The 26,235-nt window shown below is 41.1% G+C and overlaps 1 protein-coding gene across 1 annotated transcript in view; it reads left to right on the forward strand.

The window, feature by feature from the left end:
• Window positions 1–21,800: 21,800 nt before the first annotated feature.
• MCPH1 (microcephalin 1) overlaps window positions 21,801–26,235 on the forward strand; it is a 123,805-nt gene continuing 119,370 nt past the window's right edge. The window contains exons 1-3 of the mRNA XM_066314907.1: window positions 21,801–21,873; window positions 23,541–23,632; window positions 25,983–26,101. Coding sequence (XP_066171004.1) covers window positions 21,855–21,873; window positions 23,541–23,632; window positions 25,983–26,101 — 230 coding nt within the window. The 5' untranslated portion in view covers window positions 21,801–21,854. The remainder of the gene's footprint in view (window positions 21,874–23,540; window positions 23,633–25,982; window positions 26,102–26,235) is intronic.

A 26,235-nucleotide genomic window follows, 5' to 3' on the forward strand; every position in this document is an offset into this window, starting at 1 on the left:
ATTTTTATATCTTCACTAAATTACAACCTTAATTGTAGGTCAGCAAATGTTTCTAGCCATCTGCAACAAACATTATGAACAGGATGGTTCTGATTACAGCTTTTCCTAGAGATCATATCTACCTGCTCTAAATCACCTGTGTTGCAGCCCTGAGAAATTCAAAAGCAGATGAGCACCATCTAGTTGTTTCTATATCAAAGCTGCTGTCCTTTTTTTAAAAGTATGTGCTTTTTTTATAGCATTATTTTCATTAAAAATAAGATGTTAAATAATCATATTTTTAAGTATATTTAAGCATGAACTTCCTTTGTATTGTTTAGTATTTATTGCTAGATAAATGCAAGAAGATACTGTAATAACCAGGAACTTAGCAGATTTGACTTGCTTGTCTCTATTGTGTGTGCTTGTAGGTAGGATTTGTGGCCAGACAGAGGACATCTCAGCATCATGTATCAGCAGGAATGATCTCGGGAATTTTTTTGCACGGTTCTCAGAGATGTGAGCAAGACCTGCTAGTACAGTCAGGCTCTGTCAAAGTCCCTAGGAAAGAGAAAAGTAGCAGATCTATGAGATACAGCCTCCTAATGTGGGATACAAAACCATGGCTCTTCAGCCTTTCCTAAGCAAACACTCATCAGTCAGGTGGATTTCACTTTCTCTTTTTTAACTGTAGGATTTATTTTAGTGTTTGGGGAACACAATCAGGATTTTTAACCAATTTCAGCAGCAGTCTCCTTATTGAATACAGCAGAGATATCTCATGCAGACTGCAAGAAGGTGCAGAGTCAAGATCTTTGTTGTAATCATCTCACCTGCAGACTAATACTGCAGTCTATCCATAAAATTTAAAATGGGTAATTTGATGTATGAATTCTTTAGTTTGTCAGCATGCTTCCATGCATGTTGTAGTTTTGAAAACAAACCAAATAAGAGGCTCTAAGTCAGATATAAAATTTAATGAGAAGAAAAGGAAAATAAAATAGAATAAAATAAAATAAAATAAATACAAAAAGAAAAACCACTGACAGAGTCAGAATACAACCTGATCAGGGTGATGGAAACAATCCAGACGAGGTGGTCTTCCTGAAACAGAAATCTTGTAGAAAGATTTGGTAGCTCCGGTCCTCTGGGAATCCAGTGGGTGAGGATTGCTTCTACTGTCCCAAATCCCAGCTTATATACAGGTGAGAATGCTTGGCTCTTCCCCATGGGCGAAGCATCTCACAATGGGATGATGAGTCATGGAAGAGGGCCTTGATGGCCCATTGAATCATGCACAAGGCATTGATGGGCCATTAAGTGAAGATGGTGATAGAATACATCCTAAACTACAACCCAGGACACACCAGAAGAAAAGAAGTATTTGGGAAAAACTTAATACCTAAAGAGACCTATATAAGCCTGCCGATAAAAACATCTAGCAGAAGTTCTAAGAAGGTCATTGTATCATTTTTACAGTTTCCTAAATGAAAATTACCCTTGTGCTTTAAAACTTAAGGCTGCATATTCAAAGGCACCTGGATATCTACACAATATTCTAGACATTGATTTAATAAATCTAGAAAGACAGTCACACACAGAAGACCTTTCCTGAAATTCGCCTGCTTCTTTGCTTTGGGCTGTTAAAAAAAATCTCCAAGCTACAAACTAAACAAGTTCAGTCATTGGACTGGGATGAATTGTGGTTGGATAGGGACAGGCGGCGCGGAAGATCTCGGACTGTAACGGTGAGGAAGAAAGCAAGCCCCATCCCCCTCTCGAGATAAGCTACCCCTGAAAAGAATGTAGACCCTCTACTAACATGTGCCAGTACTTTTCCACTCCAACTACTAACCCAGGAGGTGTGGCAATATCCTGTTTGACGTAGTAATAGATAAGAAGTATAAAACCTGAACCTTTTACTTAATAAACGTCTTTTGTAACCGTCTGCCATATTGGTACAATGCGTCCGTTACAAGACCCGACCCACTCATGAAAGTAAAGTGGAAGTCGTGCTGTATGCCTAGATACCAGAGCCTCCACTGTGGCAGAAACAGCGAACTGCTACAAGTGGTGCCGAAACCCGGGAACGATTACCTCGGAGGACGGGAGCTACGCTTTGGAAAGGCACAGCGGGTAGGAGTCGGCCGGTCCGAACTCCTGAGGAGGAGAAGGAAAAGGGGGACGCCCCAAGGACCCCGCGGACAACATAAAGCCCGTGACGATGGTCGTGAGTTTAGATGCGGTCCACTGGAAACAGCGAGACCAAAGGGATTTATTTCTTGCTATTGCAAGATTATCGGATTTTAGCGTTATAAAACGCCCAATATATATATTAAATTCAGAGGGGTGGGAGAAATATACAGTTGCCCTGGCGGAAGATACAAAAGCCACCGGCAGCGGAAAAGTTTTAAAAGCATGGAGAAAAGTTGAAAAAGTGTTGCGAAAAGCAATGGAAGAACAGGAGGCTTGGAACGCTGCAAAAACGTGTTTATTCACGGCTAAGCAGCCGGGGAGAGGGGACCGAAGGGGCGCAGGACCCTCCGGAGAAGCCCCGGAAGAGACGGGGGGGGGGCGCAGTGCAGCAGAGACCCCAGGGGAAAAGCGGGAGTCAGACGCCTCATCCCCCTCCACAAATACATGCATAAAAGCCGCGGAGCACGCGGAAAACCCCCGGGTCCCCCCGCGAGAGACCCCAGATCCGAACACCCCCGAAAAAACCGCGGTTTCCCCGATAGTCCCTCCTTGCCGCGATCAGGATCCGAGCGGCGGCATGGCGCTAGGACCGGCGGCGGCGCCGCCCGCGCGGAGCGGCGGCTCCCCGGCACGGTCCGAAACGGCGGTCTCCCCGGGCGCGGAGACGCGGCGCGGCCGCGCGGAGGAATGTACGCGACTCGTCTGAGAAGAACTCGCGCGGCAGGCAAGAGACGCAGAGAGATTAGCTGCCGCGGAGGGCATACACCCCCCGCCATGTGGCCAAGATGGCGCCGGCCACGTGGAGCGCGCGCGGGGGAGGGCGCCACGTGGCGATGCGAACCCGGAAGTGCAAAACCCCGCGACCGAGCATGCGTGGGGGGTCGGAGGAATTCCGGAACCACCGACCTACATGGCGCATGCGCGGGAGAGCGGGGGGGGGCGAACACGCGGACAAGGTCCCTTACCGGTGTCGTCTACCAGGCGCGGGGGCGAGCAAAAAGGGGGAACGTGGGGTTACCCCCGCGATAGGCGCCGGCGTCACCCCCAGTCGGAAGGGGGGGGCCGGGCGCGGGAGGCGGAATAGAATCAAAGTATAGGGGACATCCGAGCCCACCCGCGGAAGGCGGAACGGGGGCGGAGTCCGGGGAAAAGGCATAGCAAACCGGAAGCTTACCACCAGTTCACTTCCGATACGGAAGGAAGTTACAGCTCCACGACGAGCTCTACAGAGAGCTCCGAGTCCGATTCGGAAACGGAGATAACAGATTTTATAAAGTTTTCAGCGAAACCGAGCAAAGCTTTTAACAATGTAAAGGAACAAACTCAGTGCAAACTAACCGATTTAAGTTTGTTGCCAGAGGAACGAGACGCACCACCAAGCCGTCAGAAAGCACCAGAAAAAACCCGCGCGGGCGAGATCCAAGCACCAACGATATGCCTGTGTGATTTTGTTGCTGAAGTTTGTCGCCAGAGGACAAGCCAGCTCAGATTTCTACCCACACCAGCCATTCAGGTGGGTCATGAGACATCTTACCAGTGGTAAGGTGCTCAGAGACATCACCACACCAAACAGTCCATCCTTCGTGCTTCGTATTATCGATTTGTTTCCAGGACAACCAAAGGTAGACCCTCATTCTCCATTTTCATCACACACATACCTATCCTATTGGTGCCCAGCTTCAAACGCAGGAAAAAGCTATTGTAATAACCCCGGCTGGGGATATTGTGGACATTGGGGATGTGAGACCATTGTAACAGACGCCAGGCCGTCAGGGCCTGGGTGGGACCCACAAGAACCTGACAAATTCCTGCAATTCACCTGGGCACCCGCAGGTTGTAAAACACCTCTCTCTGTACACGGGAATTCCTATCGATATAGCTACAAGATTCCAAAAATCCGAAAATGCATATACTATAACATGACAGTTTTGCAACCCACTCATCCTAGCTGAACGGTGGGCAAGACCTAGACAGTGGTCCTTCAAGGGTCAAAAAAGTGGGTGAACGTGCAAATTACCAAGTCTCAACCCTCAGAACCCAGAGCTGTGGGGCCCAACAAGATAATTAAAAGCACACAGACAAAGAGAAATATGACCTACCCTAGGGCTGCACCTACAGGTGTCAGCAGGACCCCAACTAGTGATGCAGAAGCCTTTCAGATGGACAAATTAGCTAAGTCAGATCCCGATCCAATCTTTCGTATGTTAGAAGCTACCTTCCTATCCCTGAACGAATCTAACCCTAACCTAACCAATTCCTGTTGGCTTTGTTATGATGTCCAACCACCTTTTTATAAAAGAGTTGCTCTAAACACCCCATTCAGTTACTCAGCCGCTGATGCACCCCAGCAGTGCCGATGGAATACACCTCGCAGAGAGATCACCCTAAGTCAGGTCTCAGGCCGAGGCAAATGCTTTGGTAATGCAACCCTGGCTGAGCGAAAAAGGAATGTCTGCACCAGAGTTGTAAAGCCTAACAGAAAGAATAACAAGTGAGTAATACCTGCTGCATCGGCAATGTGGGTTTGTCAGAGGTCTGAAGTAAGTCCGTATGTATTTCTTCCCAAGTTTGATAATTCTAACAATTTCTGTGTCCAAGTTCTGATTGTTCCTAGAGTCCTGTACCATTCAGAGAAAGAAATGTACAGCCTTCTCGAAGAATCCAACAGGCTCCACAAAAAAGAGATATTGACAGGTGTTACCATCGCAATGCTACTCAACTTAGGAGCAGCCGGCACAGCAACAGGTGTCTCAGCCCTGGCAACACAACACCAGAGTCTGTCTCAACTGCAAATAACTATAGATGAAGACCTGCAGAGGATCGAGAAGTCCATTTCCTACTTGGAGAAGTCAGTCTCTTCGCTTTCAGGCTTCTATGCAGACCACACCGGAGTCGTCAGGGACTCCATGGCCGAACTCCGAAACAGACTGGCTCAGAGACAGAAAGATAGGGAAGCTCAGCAAGGCTGGTTCGAATCCTGGTTTAACCAATCCCCATGGTTAACCACTTTAATTTCCACCTTGGTAGGCCCATTGGCAATGCTACTTCTAACTGTTACCTTCGGACCATGCCTGCTGAACAAGATAGTTTCATTTGTCAAAGCTCGCCTAGATCAGACTAACATTCTGTTCATAGGCCAACATGAGATGCTGTGAATTTAAAATTGCCAGTCACAAGATTTCCAAACTTGCCTGGCAGAAATTTACTCAAGTTTATAAACTCCTTTTTACCTTATTAAGTCCTAACCTTCTACCTCATTTAGTGCCTATATCTATATATATATATATATACGTATAACTACCTCGTTCTTTTGTGAGAGAGGGGAGGGAGATGTGGTTGGATAGGGACAGGCGGCGCGGAAGATCTCGGACTGTAACGGTGAGGAAGAAAGCAAGCCCCATCCCCCTCTCGAGATAAGCTACCCCTGAAAAGAATGTAGACCCTCTACTAACATGTGCCAGTACTTTTCCACTCCAACTACTAACCCAGGAAATGTGGCAATATCCTGTTTGACGTAGTAATAGATAAGAAGTATAAAACCTGAACCTTTTACTTAATAAACGTCTTTTGTAACCGTCTACCATATTGGTACAATGCGTCCGTTACAAGACCCGACCCACTCATGAAAGTAAAGTAGAAGTCGTGCTGTATGCCTAGATACCAGAGCCTCCACTGTGGCAGAAACAGCGAACTGCTACAATGAATGAAATTACCTGTTCTTAGAGACAACAGAATACGAGTAAACCAAAGTTGAAGAATTGTGTGCAGGTCTATAGACTTAACAAGGGAGTTGCTATGGGACAGCAAGAAAAGAAGCAAAGCACATGTATATATGCCTTCAGTGTTATGGTATAGAGCTTGTAAATAATTATTAATTGGCTGAAGAAAAAAAAGGATGAACAAGCTGGACAACATTTTAACTCCTTAAAGGTAGAAGTTTGTTTTAACCTGTTATATAATTCACTTTTATTCGTTGGTATGCTGGGAAACATATGGCTGCTACAAATTCAACTCTTCAATTGAAAGAACTTTTGGAAGCAGCTTTCCATGACTTTCCATGAAGTTAGATTTAATATTAAATAAGCTAAAGCATTCTAACATTGTAAAAGAACATTTAGAGTTAAAATCACCAAAATGTACTTTCAGGACATAGTGCTAATGGCAGTGCTTCTTTGCCTTTGTTTCTCCAGGAACAAGTAAGCTAGAGAAATTTCAGAGACAGACAGAAAGAGAAAACTTTAAAGCTGTAGATGGTACCTCATTTTCTATTCAGATCCTGCAACTCTATTGAACTTCCATAATCTGGATCATGAGAATTATCCTGATCTTTCAGATAAATACATTTTAAAATAAATAAACAAACCAAATAGAAATAAGCAAATATAGAAGAGCTGGTAATTTCACATTTTAAAATATTAAAACCCAACAGATTCTATAAACCAATATTAGGACCATTATGCCAACCAATACCTACTATGCATCTGTAAATCAAAGTGTGATAAACCTGAATTAGTTAAAAAGAGCCAGAAAAAAAAAATAAATACTTCAAAATCTCTGTCGATCTGCTACCCACACTGGAAGTGGAACAGTGTGTCAGAATATTAATATAGTCACAGGAGTCACTATCTTAGTGATAGTGATAGCAGCTGTAACATACCCAGCAGTCATACATCATAACAAACATTCTCTACATTAACAGAGACCATCTAAATAAAACCAAAAAATTGCTATGATTCTCTGCTTCACTGGAAGATCTATAACCTTAGCAAATACTTAGCTAGGTTCCTAATGATCAGCCCAGCCATGGTGCTCCAGATCACTACGTATTTTCTGCATCCATGAGGCAAGTGAATATCCAATGAACATCACATCCTTTGAACATCCAATCTAGCCCCACAGAGCTGGGTGTGCTCGTAAAAGCAATCTCTTTCACAGATATTTGTAAAATGCCAAAGGCCTTCCTATTGCTTTTTCAACTCTTTTTTGTCTATACCTCACAAATAAGTTGACTGACTTTACTGTCCCAGATGCTCCTGCCTTTCACCAACCACACTGATGACATTGTGTCAGTATGTGAAAAAAAGAGGTAATTTGTGAAACTGGGGAAAGTTGAGAGATAGTCTGAGCTCCACGAGAGCTCTGTCTAGAGGGAAGCAAAATCCAGCATGGTAATGTCCCATTTTATTCTACTCCCAGTCTTTATTCACAGTGAAAGGTTCTTCAACTTTGGTTTACTCGTATTCTGTTGTCCCATGCATCTCCAATGGCACGTTCAGTCCACATCTACTGTCAAGTTAAGGAATGAACATCAACCTTCTTGCAGACAAGAAAAGACTAGAGTATATACATTTCAAGCACTCGGAAATGCCACAGATATTTGAAAAACATTCAAGCCTGCCCTGTGAGCAGCAGTTTCACACCATGGCAGCATGGTTGTATTTGTTTTGAGGAGGAGAGCTGTCACTCCACATGAGCTATGAGAGAACAGGACTCTAGAGCTATGTCCAGGGCTACATTTTTCTACCTGAACTATAGGTACACCCATCACAAGTGTCTCACTTTTGGTTCACATGATGAGGACTTCTACAAGCTGCAGTCTTCTCTTGGATCCAGAGAAGCAGCATGGGTAAGAAGAATGAGTACAGCAAAACTGACCTCCTCGCTCACACATCTTCCTCTCTGAATGCCCCAGTCTGCTGCTGACCAAGAACCAAGGGGCAGGTATCTGCAGATTCTGGCATTTCTGCAGCTGTTGTTCCTGGTCCCAAATTAAGCTAGTTTAATTTTTGGGATGGCTTTTTTCCATTTGTTTTTCAAGACGGAAAAGGCTGGACACTGACAAGGTCAAAAGAGCAGCAAGGCACATGTTATGACAGTGTGTCAAAGTACACTCAATATTCTGGCAGCAGGGATTAGTCTTCTCTTTTAGGAACTAACACTAAAATTTTTGGTTGATTTCTGAGCTTGGATGGAGGTTTATACAAATCCCTGTTTACTTATTTACTTATGGCTTACTGCTTCAATATTTAATGACAGATTCAGTTTAGATCTCAAGTATGCACTGCAGTGAGCAAAGACTAACCTGTTTTCAGGTAGGACACAGAGGTGGCATTGCTGGCAGGCAGGAAGCATTAAAGATATCATAGTTGGTGCCAGGCAATATTAGCACATGCAATTTAATACTTTTCATTTCCAGTACTAAGGAAAGCCCTATTTTCTCTCCCTTGTGTAATAGGAATTTAGGCCAGGCTGCATGGAGCTCTGAGCAACCTGGTCTAGAGAAAGACATCTCTGCTCATAGCAGGGGGTTTGAACTGCAGGATCTGTAAGTTCCCTTCCAACCAAAAACATTTTATGGTTCTATAAGAACTCAGAGTCACTAAGCAGTGATTTTGCTTTGTAAAAGCAGTTGACCAATTCAGTAAGGGAACTACATGGCTGATGATTCTCATTACTTTTGTTTTCCCCTAAAGATTTTTCTTTCTTATATTTATGAAGAAGTGTAGTACCCAACATTTACTGCCAAAGACCTGCTTCCTTCCTGACAATCTTACCTGGACTTCAGCCATGTTCCTTCCCTGTTACTCTCTCATTTCCCTGAAACTGTTTTGATCACTCTGCTTCCTTTTGGTTACAAACACTGTCAATAAGAGAGTAAAGCTCTTTCCTTAAAGAATATGTAAAACTCCATTATGTTTACTCCATGCTCTGGTCAAAACAACAGAGCTGTACCATTTTATCACAATTAATTACAGCCTTTGAAACAATGAAACTTGAGTTGAAATGTTTCTTCTGAGTTTAACAGGACATAAGGGCACCTAGGAAAAAAGCAATGAACAATTGGTAACTAATTAATTCTTATAGCATTCCTTTGCTTCAGGGTAATAGGAAGGATTAGATCAGACTAAGAAAACAGATGCCTCTCCTAAGATGTTGAAAATATATCATTGCAGGTTTCTCACATTAAAAAGTAAAAATATTTACATAGGCTCCCCTGTGCTACTTTGTTGGTACCTGTTCATATCCAGAAACTAAACCCTTTGGTCCTTATCTATGAATCACTTTGGTTACCCTTGAATTTAATAAATAATATCTTTATGTCTGTTTTTCAGATTACCTACTTTCAGATCAGGAGAACAAGAGCAATGTTCCTATGATGTAAAATAAAACTATTGCAAAAATTGCTAGCTATTTTACTCTTACTTTCTAGGTGACTTCTGAAAGTCATGTGATATTGAAAAGTGATGTAATAATTGTTTTTAAAAATGAAGGAACTGCTTTCCCCACAGCATTTTAAACTTAATCATGGCCCTGATTTTTAATTTGTAACCAGAAGCATTGATCAGCTTTGATTCATGTAAAGATCATGCTTCTTTCTTGTGATGTGATGGATATAGCCTACTTTTCTTAAACCCAATGTGCTTGTTTAATAGCAGATGTTTCTTTCTTCATTCTTGCTCCACCCCAGCCCCTGCCTCCCACATATGTACATTTCCTGTGTTCAGCAATCAAACATAACTTTGGCAGCAGTATGTGCCAGAGCCGAGCTGCATAATCAGGGTGTAGTGATTCTGATGTTATGATCACAGACAGGTCTGGGACTATAACATGATTTTCCTTTTTCTCTCTGGGGCCAGATATGAATTAAGTCCTGAATTCATTTCTCATACAACATAGGGTCACAGTCTGGAAGAAACAAGGATCACCACTGAATAATGCAAAGCAGAGAGGCCATCATAACACCGCTGTCAAAAATGAGGCTGTAGTTGATGATATGCTGTCTTTAATAATGAAGCACGCTGAAGTTTCTCATCCTGGAGAGTTCCTTCTGCACCCCTCCCTGCCCCCCCCCCGCCCCTGCCTTCCCTTCCTCCCCTCCTCCAACTTTTTTTCTCAATCAGATCACCAAAATGAAGTAACTTTGTTCAAAGAAATGAGCCTTGGAGGAGAAAATGTCACTTTTAACCTGGCCACAGGGTAGGCACCCTGAACATCTAACAGTTTACTGCCACTAAGAGCGGACAGCAAATTACAACAGTATTACCATTGTGTGTATGAAAGGGATAATTTCTTAAGCCTGTTTCACCTTCAAAGATATTTTATCATGGATATACTGTACAAAAATTGTGTGTCCAACTACTTAAGGTGTCTGCATTTAAAACAAGAGGAGTCAAATGTTATCCTTGGTGTAATTGTAAAATTCAAAATGCCCTTGCCATTTGCTAAACTAGAATTATGATGAGTCTAATTTGTAGTAGACCTGTTAAACTGTTGTAAAGCATACATCATTCCAGTAATATCTTCTCTAGGCTTCCAATAAGGCATCCACATTCTACATCCAAAGTGCTTCCCTTAAAGTAAATAGAAAAGACATAGACCTTGCTCAAAAAGACACAGACCTCACTCATTCTATTGTTTCTCCCAAGCTTTGCTGCTACTGAAGTTTCTTTCTGTAAGAACACCTTGTCTCTTCCTCAGCCTTAAGAGACATTAAAATACTTTTTATAGCCCAATATACTGCCAGTAAGAACTCCTTGTTCCAACTGGAAGGCAAAGCAGATGAATTCCAAATCACTGAGTATATTCCTAGAGCATGAATACTTTTACAATCCCATTTGAGACTCTATATAGTATTTTTTATTCGAGCAAGTCTAGTGATGCAACTTTTTCCTAGTAATATATTTACTCCCTTACTGCCTGACACATTTTTGCTGCTATCTGCAAGTCCTACATGAGAATTTCATAAGCTATTTCTTTGCCCTGATGTTCTGCCATTTTTGAAAATTTTGGGTTTAGGCCTCATTTTTCCAAATCCATTAACAGTTTGAGATGTTCAACCCAAACCTCTCTACATGTCTTTTTTCAGAGGAAGGCAGGTGATATTTTAATGACTATAAACAACTTATCAAGACAAAAGAAGTTAACATAGCCCATGAACAGGCAATGAATTTGTCATTCAACTGTAACAACTCATGTACATAATTTGCCTCTTGTAAATATTTTTTTTCAAGAGTCAGTGAGAAAGGGTAATCAATCATTCACTTGTTTCTAGGTAAGAGCAGAGTTTTTGGCAGCTATTGAACAATCTGCTATGCTACAATTTAGCAGATGAATTCCATAGTGACTTCTCTACAGGTCCATACCTTAGCAACAAAAATGCTCTGTATTTGCCACTCTGAAAGACAGGCACCCAAAATTATCAGAAAAGGTCTAGTCATGGGTCTGACGCCTACTACTCATGCCTAGTGTTTTTATGGCTAGCCATATCTTCATGAGTCTCAGGCCTTAATTTCCAGGCAACAAAAACTGATGTGAAAACTTCAACTAGATGAAAAGAAATTAGTTTTGGAAATGTTATGCAGTGCTGCTGGGCTTCATGAAAGAATAGATTTTTAAGCTTTTCAATAGGCATATGGAAATATAATATACATGTGGCAAATTAACGCAACACAGAAAGAGCAAGGTAATCTCTTAGTTCACATGATGTCTAGCTTTGTGTTACACTGTATAAAAACTGCATTAGGTTAAAGAATGCAGAAAATTAAGTAGTTAGATAAACACTTCAAAATTATCTCAGACTTTGTACAAAGCAATCTTTGATCTAAAACTTCAGGATGCCTTATAAAAGTCAAATAACAGTCCTGTTACTTCTCTCTGGGTTTCAGTTTTTTTGTGTCACTAAATTTTCATATCTACTGGGTTATTGCATAACAAATGCTGTTCATATTGCAAATCCCTACTAAGTGATCTATATATCTGTAGCTCACTCTTAACTGCAGAGTACCCTTTTATCTTGTTGTGCTATGTTTTGAACAGTCTGAAAGTCGCTGATTCTTCTCATAGGTTTCATTGTATTCTGACAATACAAATATATTTTATCTCTGGCTTGATGAAAGAGAAATTAGAATCAAACTTCAAACAGCTGAAAAGAAAATGGGTTAATATTTAGTGCTCCCAAGTCTCCATCTGCCATTTACCTTCTTCCTTGTAATCCATTCCTGATTTTTTTTTCCATTTAATATTAGCTGGCCCATAATCATTATTAACATCACTAGAATTGCATAAAATATTAGTTTAGTCCCTCTTGACAAAAACATATGATGAGCAAAAAAATCAATCAAAATGGGTTTTCTCTACTTGAACATAAACGAACATTTATCTAACATTTGTCATTTGTTCCTTTGCTGCTTGCAAAGCAATCTACTTTCACATGTACTAAGAGTTACAATTTGTTCTGCTGCACTTCATCCACCATTTACAGTGATAACAGGTTGGCTAAGCAGAGCTGGAAGCATGCAAAACCTTTTTTGCAGCTCTTAGTCTAGATGCTGTTTAAACATATTTGGAAAAGAGGAGGGAAATGGACAAGCAGAATTAAAACAAGTCAATTTTTAGGATCAATCATTTTATTAGAATGTACAACACAAAAAGGCATTAAATTATGACAATTTCAGTTGACACTATCAGTAACTTTAATAAATGTTGCACTAAAACCTAAGTGCTTTGGAATATTCTGGAAGACAGCATTCCTAGGAGTAAACTATTCACAGAATTCTAGAATATATCAATTTGGAAGAGACCCATAAAGATCATTGTGTTCAACTCCCTGCCCCCCACAGGACTATGTAAAATTAACCATATGACTCAGAGCATTGACCAGGTGCACCTGGAACTCTGTCAGGCTGAGTGCTGTGACCACTTCCCTCAGGAGTCTATTCCAGTAACCAACCATCCTCTCAGTGAAGACCCTTTTCCTAATTCCAGTCTGAACTTCCCTTGACACAGCTTCATTTTGTTTCCTTGTGACATCCTTGTCACCAGTGATAAGCCGTTTCCTCTCTGCTGCTGGCCTTGAGAAAGGTTTATATTGCCATGAGGTCACCTCTCAGCTTTCTCTGTTCCAGGCCAGACAAGCCAAGTGATCTCAGCTGCGTCTCCTAAGTCCTGCCCTCAGGAACTTTCAGCATTCTGGTTACCCTGGCCTGGAGACTCTCTAATGCTTTGATGCTCTTCTTATACTGTGATAGACAAAACTCATACAATAGTGTGGAGGCTACAGCAGTGAGGTGTTGAGAAAGACAATCACCTTCCTTGACTGGCTGGCAATGCTGTTCCTGATGCACCCCAGGACACGGATCACCCTTCTGGCTGCCAGGACACTGCTGATTCATATGCAATTTGCCATCATCAGTGTTCAAAACAGGCAAAAAAAAAGCATTAAACATCTCTGCTTTGTCTACATCCCTACTTAGGGGGTGACTGACCCTAACAGCAAGGACCGATATTATTTCTGATTCTCCTTTTGCTATTAACATATTTTTTAAAGCCCTTATTGTTGTCCTTCCCAACTCTAATCAATCTTTGGCAACAAGAATTTTATCCCTACAGTGATGACCAGCAGTACTCCTCTCATGTTGCCTGTCCTTGTCTCCTATGTCCATACATTTTCCTCCACTTTCTAAGATCTAGAAGAAGATCCTTGCGCAGCCAGGCTAGTCTTCTGTGCAACTTGACTTCTGATATTTTGGAATTGCCTGCCCTGCCTATCTGTCCTGAAAAGTCTGTAACTGTTCATTACAGCAACCCATCATAGGACTGATCCCATCATTTTTGTCTTATGCCAGTGATATCATAGATATGGGACAGAGCCAAAGCTGCTAGTTCTTCTTTTTCTTCCTCATGTGTGCACATTTTTTTATAAGGACATTTCAAATGTACTCCATGTAATGAGCACATCATGGACCTCACTAGCACATGATCCTTCAAAACTTGGCATGCCACTCCCATGTTTATCTCTAGGGAGCCTGGTTTCATCCCCTTACCATTTTAAATCTAGTTTAAAGCTCATTCAGTGAGATCTGCTAACTGCTATGCAAAGATCCTTTTCCCTTTGAGACACGTGTATCCCATTTGCTGCCAGCAGGCTCAGTGTCACAGAGATCAACCCAGGATCAAAAAAACCCAAAAATCTGCCAGTGACACCAGGCTTACAGCTAGGTACTGATTTGCTGTTTTTTTCAGTTTCTTCTTTCATCATTTCCTGCAACTGGAAGAATAGTGAACACTGCTTCTTCTCCTGATTCCTTAACCTGTTGCCCCAAGGCTCTGGAGTACCTCCTGATTGCCCTCAGGTTCCTTGCTCACCTTCACCATTGCCTACATGAAAAATCAGTAACCGATAATACTCTGAGTCATACCAGAGTACAGAGTTTTCTCATAATATCTTTAACCCAGGTCCCAGGAAGGCCAGAAGACCTTTTCTTCTCTACAAGATCAGGTTGCAGGTGGTTTTGTTCCAGGTGTTTTGTTCCACATTCAGAAACACTGTCCTGGTCTACAGCACAAGGTGAAAAATGGCATGGACCAGTTCCATAACACCTTACACTGGTACAACTGGCCAGATGAGCGTCCGCTCCTTCTTCGATAATGTGACCCTGTCCCTGCTTTGCACCAGCACTGTTGCTCAGAAGTCACACACTGACTTACTTCAGGGAGGTGATCTAGCTGAAAATTCCTAGAATTAAAGGATAAATCCAGTTGGATGGGATCTTGTGGATTTGTCTAGTCACTGGACTCACACAATATTTGCTTGGGTCTTTGTGCACTGTGTTCTGGAACACTTCCAAGAACAGATATTCCACAACCCCTCTGGGAAACCTGCTCCATTGCTTGGCCCAGTTACCTCGATCTCTCCTCAAAGGACAAATGTTCCAGCAATCCTGATGGCTCTTCACTGAACCCAAACCACACTTTATTATTGCTGTAAGTCCTTACTGTCCAGGACTCTCACTATTTGTTGAATTTAACAAGGTTCCTATCAGCCCATTCAGGTCCCTCTGAATGGCAGTCTTATACTCAGGAGTACTGACATTACCCCTCAGCTGGAGTCACAAACTTAATGGATTTCTTTCTTACAGCATCAAGGCTCTCAAACTTGAAACTTTAGAAACATAAAAAAATATGTATTCTCAGTCAGAGTTTATCTAACCCAGTAACCTGTCTCAGATAGAATTTCAACCTATTTATGGTTTCAGGATTTCCTGAACTAGGTATAACTGTGAAATACTTTGTAACCCACCTGAATTCTGTGACCACTTCTGACAGCTGCAACACCCAGCTGCTACGAGTACTACAGTTAAAGTTCCTCTTGTGTTGAAATAAACACACTTTGGTTTTGTTATGAATATGACTTCTACTGACTTCTTTGAATGCTTGTACTTTACTGGGAAAAACAGAAAACAGCCTTCCCTAGTATCCCTTTCCAGGTCACTCAGCCATCTGTAAACCTCTTTTTACACAGCCACCCTCACTTAGCTATTATCCAGACAATATTAAGGCCCACTAAACCATACAGAATCTATCACGTACTTCTGCTCACATCAGTCACTCTTCTTTGAGGCTGGCATACCCTACTTAACTTGGGAGACAGGCTCTGCTGATAGGATGTAGGCAAACTACAGTTATAACTATAGTAATATTCCTTGTTTTGCTGCCGATTCCCAAAGAGACAGTAACAGAAAGCTCCTTTCCTGTGTATACCATGTCGTCCTTTATATAAGTTAGAAATTCTAGCTGACAAGTAAAGCACTTCAGATGCTTTCAAATGAGTTTTGGTCATTCATTTCAGGGAGATATAAGTTCACACCATTGTTCTCTTTGCTGTGTCCATCGCTTCTGGATGAGTTGCAAATGTGAGTCCTGCTTCAGTTCACAGCCTTAACTCCAAATTTACCCTACCATCACTTTTCCTGAAACTCAGGTAAGCTGTGGAGCTCACAGTAGGATGTTGGGGAAGATGAATCAGGGAAACCTTATAAATATGATTGCTTAGCAAAAGATTCTGAAAATATGAAACCTGTAATCGAAATAGAAATGAAAGCTTACTTTGAGTTGTAGGATACTGAGTCCTAGTTACTATATAACCTGAAAACAATAGCCTAGCTAGCTGAAGGAGAATCTCTTTTGATTGAACAATACGTTTCTGCTGGCTAAGGGATCCAAAGATCAATGTAGCAAAACAGAAGTCTAAAGAGTAGCTTTTAGAGTTTAAAATATAACAAAGTATGGTAATATAGTGGTTCTTATAGGCTGTATGTAAATTCTATAGGATTTTGTGTCTTGTATTGGTTGGTCACTGTAAATTAGAATAGTCATCACAAAAGGAGATATAATGTATTGTAACAAGGACCTCTCTCTCTTACCTCTTACCTCTTACCTCAGCTCTTAACTCTTACTCTTACCTCTCCTCTTAACTCTTACCCTTCCTCTTCCCCCTACTCTTGCTCTCTTCCCTCTGCCCCCTTGCTCTCTTGCTCCCTTCTCTCTTAGCTCTCACCCTGCTGTTCTTTCTCCCTCTCTCTTTGGAACTTCCCTTCAGCCGAGGCTGGTGGCTGAAGGCAAGGCTCTTTTAGCCACGACCCTTGCAATAAAACCACATGTTCTACAACATACAGGTCAGCAGAATTCCTTTTCCCAGCCATCCGCGGATTCGCCTACAGTAGGAAATGGAAAACTTAAATTGCTCTCACATGTTCAAGAAACACCTGCCTGAACGCACGCAAAAGGACTGTGTTTTTAAACATTATCTTTTGGGTGGCTTTGCCAAGTGAGAGTAGGATCATGAAGCATTGGGGATACCATTGTTAATGCTGTCTTTTATAGTCCAGAGCTGCATCTCCACAAAGATGCATGAAAAGCAAGAAGCCTGTGTTCAGTGGCACAGTTCTACATGGCTTGGGAAAATCACAAATCTTCACAATAGAATTTTAGTACAGAGGTCAGAAACTGGCTTTTCAACCCCTTCACAGCTGCAGTCTCAGCCTGAACTGCAGGCAGTGAAAACTGCTCAGATGGGAAATGCATAAGTCTTCCATTCCATCATGAATGACACAGACACCTGCTTATTAGCATGTTGTTGAGTCATATTCTCGATTACATGATGGGCTGTTATTTTTCAGCATGTTGCTGTCTTTTTCTTCCATGATAGGCCTCTGAGGTCACAGTGCGTCAAAGACATTGTCTAACTGGGTGAATTAAAACTTAACAAGGATGGATCTCTATCCTATTATCACTGTATTCTATTAACACAGCAAAATAAAGCCAGTGCTGTGTCAGCACATTAGCTGTGGATATAAAAACAGTGATTTCTTAATTACAGGGTAGAAAAAGAAAATAAAATTGGTCACAGCCTCAGCTGAAAGTAAAAAGCATTAAATGCTTTTTTCATTTCCTGAAAAAGGTTTCATACTTACTTTATGTCATTTTCTTAATCTTGAACTTCACATTGGAAAATGAACAAAATCATCTCATTGAGAGCATTCAACAATTTTGTAAGACTATGCAATCCATAATGTTACACATTCTTTATGGCAGGAAATAAATGTCTCTTATAATTTTTGCCATGTTCCATGAAACACAAATAAGGACTGAGAGTAGCAGTAATTTTTTTTTTTGACAATGACAAATACACATAGATCTCACAAGCATATACAACATTTTTTCCCCAATATTGCTCACAATGGCTATTTAAAAGTTGGTTTTTCTGAGTTTTTTGTTGTGGTGTTTTCTTGTGGGTGTTTTTTTTTTTGTTTGTTTGTTTGTTTTTTGGGTTTTTTTTTATACTAATCTGTACTAATCTTTACTAAAGCCATGTAAAGTTTATCTGTCAGTCCAGTATTAATGGCATAGAACATGCCAAAACATTTCACAGTTTTGTATGCAACTTTTAAAATGAACATTTAAACTGAAATAGGCATAGACAAGGTCTATTAGGCTTACTGAGAAAACAAGACATCTGCCTTGTCAGAGGAGACAATGACAGTTGATGTGGACAATCAGAGCTGATTTCTGGAGCCTTCTCCATGAAAGCAGCATGCAAGTTTGTACCTGCTGCAAGCACTTCTTCCTACCTCTGCATCTGTAATGGTCAAGCAGCACTGTAGAGATGATAACTCCAGTTTTTATGCAAGTGTTCAGATCTTAAATACACAAACGGATTGACTGGGATTTACTACTTTAGAGGAAGTAGTTGTTTATCTGGGACATAACTCGCACTTGGAATTTTAAGATTAAAAGAAAATAGTCCAAAAGGGTTAAATAAACACTATCCAATAATCAATATACAAAATCAGACTTTACTTAATAATAGCAAACCTCTTTATTTGTTCTTGGAATCTTTCATATGCCTAATGTCAAGTCCCAGGGAGTAATATATAGCCCACCATCTGAAATCTATGTCTGAGAAATTGTCTCTGTGATACAGCCTTACAAGATATCATTCCAAGGTTTACATCCAATTTATATTAATAAATTAAGGGCTGGCTGAGAAGGAATCTTTCAAATTACCAAAGCAACACTTGAGAATACAGCTCTTTTTTGTATTTTACCTAAATATGGAAAACTACTGCATTGATGGATTTTTTTTTTTAGTTTTTCAAGACTTTTTGGATGGCTGAGAAACATTTAGGTGTTTATAGAGATTTTACCTTTTTGGAACTATTACTTATTTTTGATTAGGAGGTCAAATGAAATGTAACTTTCACAGTTCCTTCCTTTCTCAATATAATTAACCTGTAAAACTCTTTATTTTTAGTGCAGCATTCTATAAGCTGTATTTCCTAGTAAGTCCTGATAGTAGAGAAATCATGTCAATATAACAGTTAATGCTATATTCCTAGCTTTATAGACACCATGACATTACATATCATCAAGCCAAATAACAAGCCTATTTAGAGAGCATTTACATTATGTTTACTTAATGTAAATAAGCGTCATTGTCATTTTCAGAAGTTCATTGTGGCATGAAAGCTAAAATATCCTGATGTATTCAAACTGGCAAAATAGCAGTTGTAAAAAAACTATAGTACTGCACTCTGTAAGTACTAGAGGATGATAAATGCCAAGGAGTAACTGACAGCAAAAAAACACTGGCACAAGAACAGACAACTATTAACTACCAGTGGAATTCTGAAGTTTAGTCACCATCTGAGAATTAAGTTCTTAAATCAAATTATTAAGTTTTTAAATTAAGTTCTTAAATTAAATCCTAAAGTAAAACTGAGGTCAAAGCTCCAACCGGACAAAACTGGAAATTTGTGTGACAGTTTCAGTATTCTGGGTATTCATTTCCATTATAAAAAAGGTGAGCATCCCAAACTCAGTGCTCTCATGAGTAGTCCTAGTCCGCTCTGACAATGAATTACATCTTCTTGCAATTACTACTTTTCATTGTCTCTACCAGTGTAGAATCAGAGTATACAGGTATAATTGCACATTTCAGAATATTTACCTTTAGCATCTATAAAACATTTCAGCTACTACCTTTCAGCTAAAGGCTCAAACTCCACACAGCCTGTGGGCTTTTTTACTGAAGGTTTTCAGTGTACATTTAAATCTCCTCTACCACCATTTCTGAACTTGCCTTCAGATCATAGACCCTGCATTATACAAGGCTCCCTTTTCCTTGAGGCACAGCTGAGAACCTTGGTAAAAACATTTTATTATTGCCTAGCAAAGAACTGTGTAGCATACTGACAGAAGTACAAAGGATAAGTAAATAAAAACAAACATACATATGTAAATTGACTGGTTACTTTACGCACATAGTGAATGCATAAGTGAAAGGAAGTCTGTAATACATTCAGCAGAGGAAACACCCAAGAACTTATGCTCAACACTTGCCACAGATCTAGTGCCATATCAATGCCCTGAAAATGAAACAAACTGTATAAATGAGTCTCTCCATGAAAGTAAAAATGGGCATAATGGACCACACCAAAACCTTTTTAGGTCAGCACTGTCTCTCCAGTACAAAATAACTGGGGAGAACAAAACAAAACAAACAAACAAACAAAAACCCAAACAAACAACAACAACAACAAAAAAACCACCACAAAAAACCTGAAGTGTTCCCAGCACCTTCTCAGAGTCCAGCAATATACAGTTCAGGCCTTTATTAAGGTTTTGTACATTTTTGATAGTCCTAAATTGGTTTTCATGAATTTGCTGGATTTGCTTCTGAAACCATGTGGTTTGCCAGCACTCTGAATACTTCCACAGCCTTATGAGGCACAATGTGGAAATAGTCTTCTAAGAAGACCCCATCTGGTAGTCTCTTTTGGTGCTCTCCAGCTATTGTTGGGAACCTATCACTCCATGCTTACCTTCTGCACATATACATGATTTTAAGGACCTCTAGTACATCACTCTTCCACCATTTCTTTTCCAAGCTGATAAGTCCTCGTCTAAATAGCTATTTCTCATGTGAAAATTGCTTAGTGTTGCGTTGCATCTCTGTTGTTTCTCCATGTCAGTTTTATTATTCTTCAGATGATGAAATTGGCATTACATACATATTGAAGATTTCAGAACAGCACCGATCTGTACAACTATATAGTAACTCCTGAGCTCTGTGAGTTGCATAATAAAGTTGTGCAGCATCATTTTCCTTGATGTGCTCCTTCTTTCTCACAACAAATCTTCTTACACTCACCAATTCCCTTATTTTATTAAATATTTCATTATTTTTCCCTGGGGAAACCATTATTTTTTCTCTAACTTCTCTCTGGTATCACATTTACTACACTATAGCCTTTGAACACCAAAGCCAGCTCCTGTTAGAGTTCCCTAACTACAGTTAATAGCACAATTGCTCTCAAGCAGTTTTACACGCTTGGGTAAACAGTGCTCTCTGCTAATCCCTATTTTGCTGCATTTTTTCTATTATTTGTTTTCTCACTTCAGACACTGCAGTTTGGGCCACCAGAGAGCTGAGAGACCAGCAGTTCTCTGATGCTGGACTTTCCTACAAACTAAACTTCTTCAGAAATGCCCCTTTAGGACTCCTTATGGCAAATGGTGACACAGAAAATTCACTCAAGTGTTTGGCTTTGTCAAAACTTCACGGCATCCTGGCCTGTATCAGCAATAGTGTGGCCAGCAGGACCAGGACCAGTGATTGTCCCCCTGAACTGAGCACTGCTGAGGCCACACCTGGAGTGCTGCGCCCAATTCTGGGTCCCTCAAATCAAGAAAGGCCATTGATGAGCTGGAGTGAGTCCATAGAGGAACAGCAGAGCCGCTAAAGGGTCTGGAGCACAAGTCCTGTGAGAAGCAGCTGAGGGAGCTGGGGGTGTTTAGCCTGGAGGAGGCCCAGGAGGGACTTTATTTCTCTCTACAGCTACCTGAAAGCAGGTTGTAGCCACCTGAGGGTTCGTCTCTTGTCCCAGGAACTAGTGAGAGGATGAGAGAACATAGTCTGAAGCTGTGCTGGGGGCACTTTAGGCTGGATATTAGGAAGAATTTTTTAAGGGGAAGGGTGATTGGATATTGTAATGGGCTGCCGAGGGAGGTGGTGGAGTCACTGTCCTGGAAATGTTTACAGAAGACTAGATGTGGCACATAGTGCCACGGTCTAGTTCAACAATCTGGTGTTGGGTCACAGGCTGGACTCGATGATCTCAGAAGTATTTTCCAATCTAATTCTGTGACACGGTCTCCAGCAGCATTCGGCTGTGCCAAGCCTTCCCCGTCGCCGGCCCAGTCCGGAGCGGGGCAGAGCACAGCCCATTTCCGACCAGGGCCGCGGGGCGCCGCCGCCCCTCGTGCGCAGGCGCGGCGGGGCCGTGCGTGGAGGCGGGTTTGAACCGTGGCGGGCCGCGAGTTCCCGGGCTGTGCCGCCAATGGAGCCCGTCCTGAAAGGTACCGGCTCGCTCTCCGTGCGGTGGCTTCTCCCGGCGCGGCCGAGAGGAGCCGCCGGGATGGCGCGGATTCCGCGCTGCCCCTGTCTCCTTATGGCCCTTGCCCCGGCTCTTCCCGGCAGGGCGAGTGACGGGCCGCTGTGGGGGCCCGGCCCGCGGCTGCGGCGTGGCCAGGACTCCCCGCGGGCTGCTCTGACTCGCCGCGAACCCGCCCGATGCCGGCGGCGGGGCCTGCTCGGCCCCGGGGAAGCGCGCTGTGCCCGGCCCGGCCCCGCTGCGTGGCCGCCGGGGCGGGCAGCGCCGGCCGCCTCCCTCCCTTCCTGTGCCGCTGTAGGTGCCTCCCGGTGCGGCACTGCCCGGCCACCCCTCTGTTCTGCCGACCCCGACCAGTCTTGGCTTTCTTACGCATCACAGATTTTCTGCCTCACCAAGTTGTCCTTTCACGGCCATTTTCCTCTACCATCGCCGCCTTCTCTGGGAACTTTTAAGGCTGGCGTTTACAAGAGTCGATGTCCACTCAGAGCTCTTCTAGTTCAAAAAACCGCCAAGCACCTCCTCATTTTCCTTTCCATTAAGTGTACAAAAACTGCAAAATGCCTTGCCTTTTGCTGGAATATATTTGGTTAACCAATATCGACTAATTATTGTAAAATACACCTTTGAACCTACTGCCGGTGCATGGAGTTTTGAAGTAGCATCTCTTCAAGTTCCTAGTTAGGCCTTTACTGAAATGTTCCGATTTGTTTTTCTTGGAGAATTTAGCTACGAAAGTTCTAAGACGTTTGATGTGAGAGGAAGATACTATCTTTTCAAATGCAAGTGCATTGTTTTTCACTCTCAGTTTTATTCATGAGTCCTTAGAGTTGTTTGGCCTTTGCATGAAGTTGTTTTTGGTGAACTCCCATTTCTCCAGTTTTTGGAATTTTTGGGAATTGTCATTCAAATGGGAAAGTGGCATGGCCAGTGAAATTCTAGGTCACTTTGGTGCCTGACCTATGTAAAATTAATGAAGGGATTGTTTTGAGTTTCAATTGTTTATCCCTCCTTGACAGTACTTTGTCTTTGGTTGGTTGTTTGGAGATATTCTCAATGAAAGCTGACTTGATTCCTTGAAGAGTTTATTAGTCTGCTTAATGAAGCAAGCTAATTAAATGTGAATATCTAAAGTTGCATAAGACAATTGATATGAAATTTTTTTAGCCCCTGTTATATGCACTTAATTTGGGGTATTTATAAATAAAGTGAAAATTGAAGTAAATTGGAAACTGTTAAGTAATATTTCTGCAAAATTTTCTGTGAGTTTGGGCGAGGAATAATTCTATTGTGGTGATGTCACTTTGTTCTGTAAGTTGCGTTATATCAACTGGTTTTCAAAATTTTAATTAATCTGAAGATTAAAAGTGATTATGGTAAGTGATTAATGGTAAGGGCGAGTAGTCTTGTAAAGATAATGTATTGCTTGTTAAGCTAGTAGTGTGTTTTAAGTAGATGAAATGAGAAGTTAACTACATTAAAAAAAATTCTGCTGCTAAAATATGACACTCAAATTACTAAAAGCTGTATTTGCAGTTGAATGCAATATGTATAAAAGAAACTTACTGGAAAGGCAGTTTAACCAGTTTTACCATGGTATGTGCTTCATTAGTTGTTTTCTCTCTTCTAATCCAGGTGTTTCTGCCTTTGTAGAAGTTTGGTCATCTAACAGAACAGAAAATTACTCAAAAACCTTCGAACACCAGCTTCATGATATGGGAGCAAAAGTAAGGAGGCTATTTTGAAATAAATGGAATACGAAAGATCTTAATTATAAATTAGCTTGCTTGTTCCGCTTGTCACATACATTTCCTTTTAGTATGAGTTTTTAAAGGGCAGGAAGTGAGAAAATCAGAGGCCTGAGAATAGACTAGTGTGCTGTAAAATTCTTGCCACTGACAGATGGGAAATGCATTTAAAGCCTTTCTACATCTACAGACCTCTTTGCATATTAATGTAATAGCATGCTCTTCTTGAGAAGTATTGGGCTTGCCACAGACTGTGGGCAAAACAAATCTAAATGTTGAAAACCTGTGGTTTACAAGTATGTACCTTATATTGTCTTGTTTTCGTCAACATGTAAGCAGCTGCTCTGTTCTTAGTACAATGTTTTCTAACCCAGGTACTGTGACATTTTATTCTTCCATTCGTTCTCCCACAAATTTGTATCAATTCCTGAAAGTGCTAGTAGAAATACATCTTAAGGGTTTCAGTATATGTCTCAAGGTTGTTTTCTGAAACAGATGTGGTTGAGTTGTAGGTGCAAAAGATGTTAAATTGCCAGCTGTAACATTTCAACCAGAGACCAAAGTCAAACTGACATCTTCCCTTCTTGGACGTTATTGCTGGTTAATAGAGATATTTACAACCCACATCAAGTTCCTAAAAATACTTGTGTGGGCTCCCAGTGCTCTTTAAAATGGGCATGTGTAGATTTCTCTTACCATAATTTAGTAAATATTGCTGATCTCTCTTCCCAAATACTCTCTTTCTGTGGGAAGCAAGCTGAGCGAATGTGACCGAAAAGTTTAGATAACTGCGTTTTTTATTAAAACAAACACAACTCTCAATAAATAATTCTAAAGAGTAAAAAAGAAAAATATTAAATGAAGAAAGAGTGAAAAGAACAAGAACTATTTCTATGCTGTACTATCAGACCTGGGTAATTCTATTCTGATGGTATATGATTTTTTTTCTCACAGAAAATATGGCAAAAGCACAAGGCTTCAAAATGCTTCAAAATGATCAAAATAACCAAATATGGTGCAGGCAGATGATACAGATGAGCCTGTTTAGCATATCCCTATGACTGAATAGGGATGGTCATGCCCCTTCCCTATTCCAGACACTTTCCTGTTACTGGCTGAACACATGGTGCTAAGCTGACTTGGTTCATTGTGTCAGGAAATTAGATTATTGGTTCAAACATCTCAAAGTTCAGCTGAGCAGTAGAAGATGCACAGGGTAAGGGGAGGAGGTGGGAAAGTTTAGAAGGAGGTATAAAGTGGTACTCCTCTGTAATTTGGAGGCAAAGCTACATCAAGCATCCTTAGGACATGGGCTGTGAGCCAAATACTGGCAAAAGTGAGTAAGCAATTGCATCTGGAGTAACAGTTTATTCAGTAAGAGATTAATGGATCATTTTATACCTAGATACTTAAATGTCATGGAGTTTTGTCTTCTAAGAAGTCATAATTAGCTTGCCATCAGCAATGTTTGAAGAGGCTAAATAGTGTTCTTAAAGCTAAATACAGACCTTGCATGCTGTAAGCATAGTATAATGATGCAGCTGAGGGTGCAGCAGAAAGCTACAGAGCTATTTCCATTTGGCTGGTGAGATGCTGCAGTAAAAAATGAGTTCAATTTATGTCAGCATGTCAACAATCACAACTGATCAAGCAGTTCTGTGTAGGGTGCTTAGTCTCCACACAGGAGAGTCTCACCTGTTTGTGAAAAATGGAGTATCTAGAACTGAAAACTTAGCTTGCCAATGGATGCTTATAGCTGAAAATTTGATCATCTGTAGTGAGTTTAATTTTCTGTATTTCTCATTTTTAAAGTATTTCCATATAATTTTTTGTTTGTAGTAGCTTAAGCCTTCCCCTCAAAACTAAAAGTGCTTTTATTGATGAAAATTAGTTTAAAAAGTGAGGTTAACCGTACTCTCTAAGCGTGAGTTCTTTTGCTTAAAAGATGTTTTGTTATTTCTTTGCAAAGTGTCATCTGCTTTCTGTCCTGGCTGTTACATAAGAAATTACGTTTCACTGGATAAGTAAAAATGTTGCAAAATTAGCCATACAGCTAGAGTAAGGTCTGAAAATAGTAACCTAGAGAAGACTGAAAACAAAGAGCTGTTCCATCCCTTTTGCCTGCATTAGCTTGACTAATGAGTCAGGAGTTTTGATTGTTTGAGGCTTCTTGTGATGTTGGGAAAGATCAAAAGAGCCCTTGACATAATGTTTAGATTAAATTTTTACACTAATGGTTTATACACAAAAAAATGGACTACACTACCTGTTTTCATTAGCTTTTTCCAGTTAACAGACTTAAATATGAACTCTCTCTGTATTTCTGCAGGTTTCAAAAACTTTGAACAAGCATGTGACCCATGTAGTCTTCAAAGATGGACGTATGACTACATGGAAAAAAGCACAGGAGATGGGCGTAAAAATAGTTTCTGTACTCTGGGTGGAAAAGTGAGTACTCATGGTTATAATGAATTATTCCGGCTGGTAGAGGGGTCCGCCGCTTGGGACCCAGAGAGCCACAACCACCCCCAAAAGATGTCTTGCTAAAAACAGCTTCTTGGGGGGTCAGGACGCTCCTCAGC

Source organism: Sylvia atricapilla, chromosome 3, assembly GCF_009819655.1.
Source record: "Sylvia atricapilla isolate bSylAtr1 chromosome 3, bSylAtr1.pri, whole genome shotgun sequence".
In the NCBI taxonomy this organism is placed as follows: Eukaryota; Metazoa; Chordata; class Aves; order Passeriformes; family Sylviidae; genus Sylvia; species Sylvia atricapilla.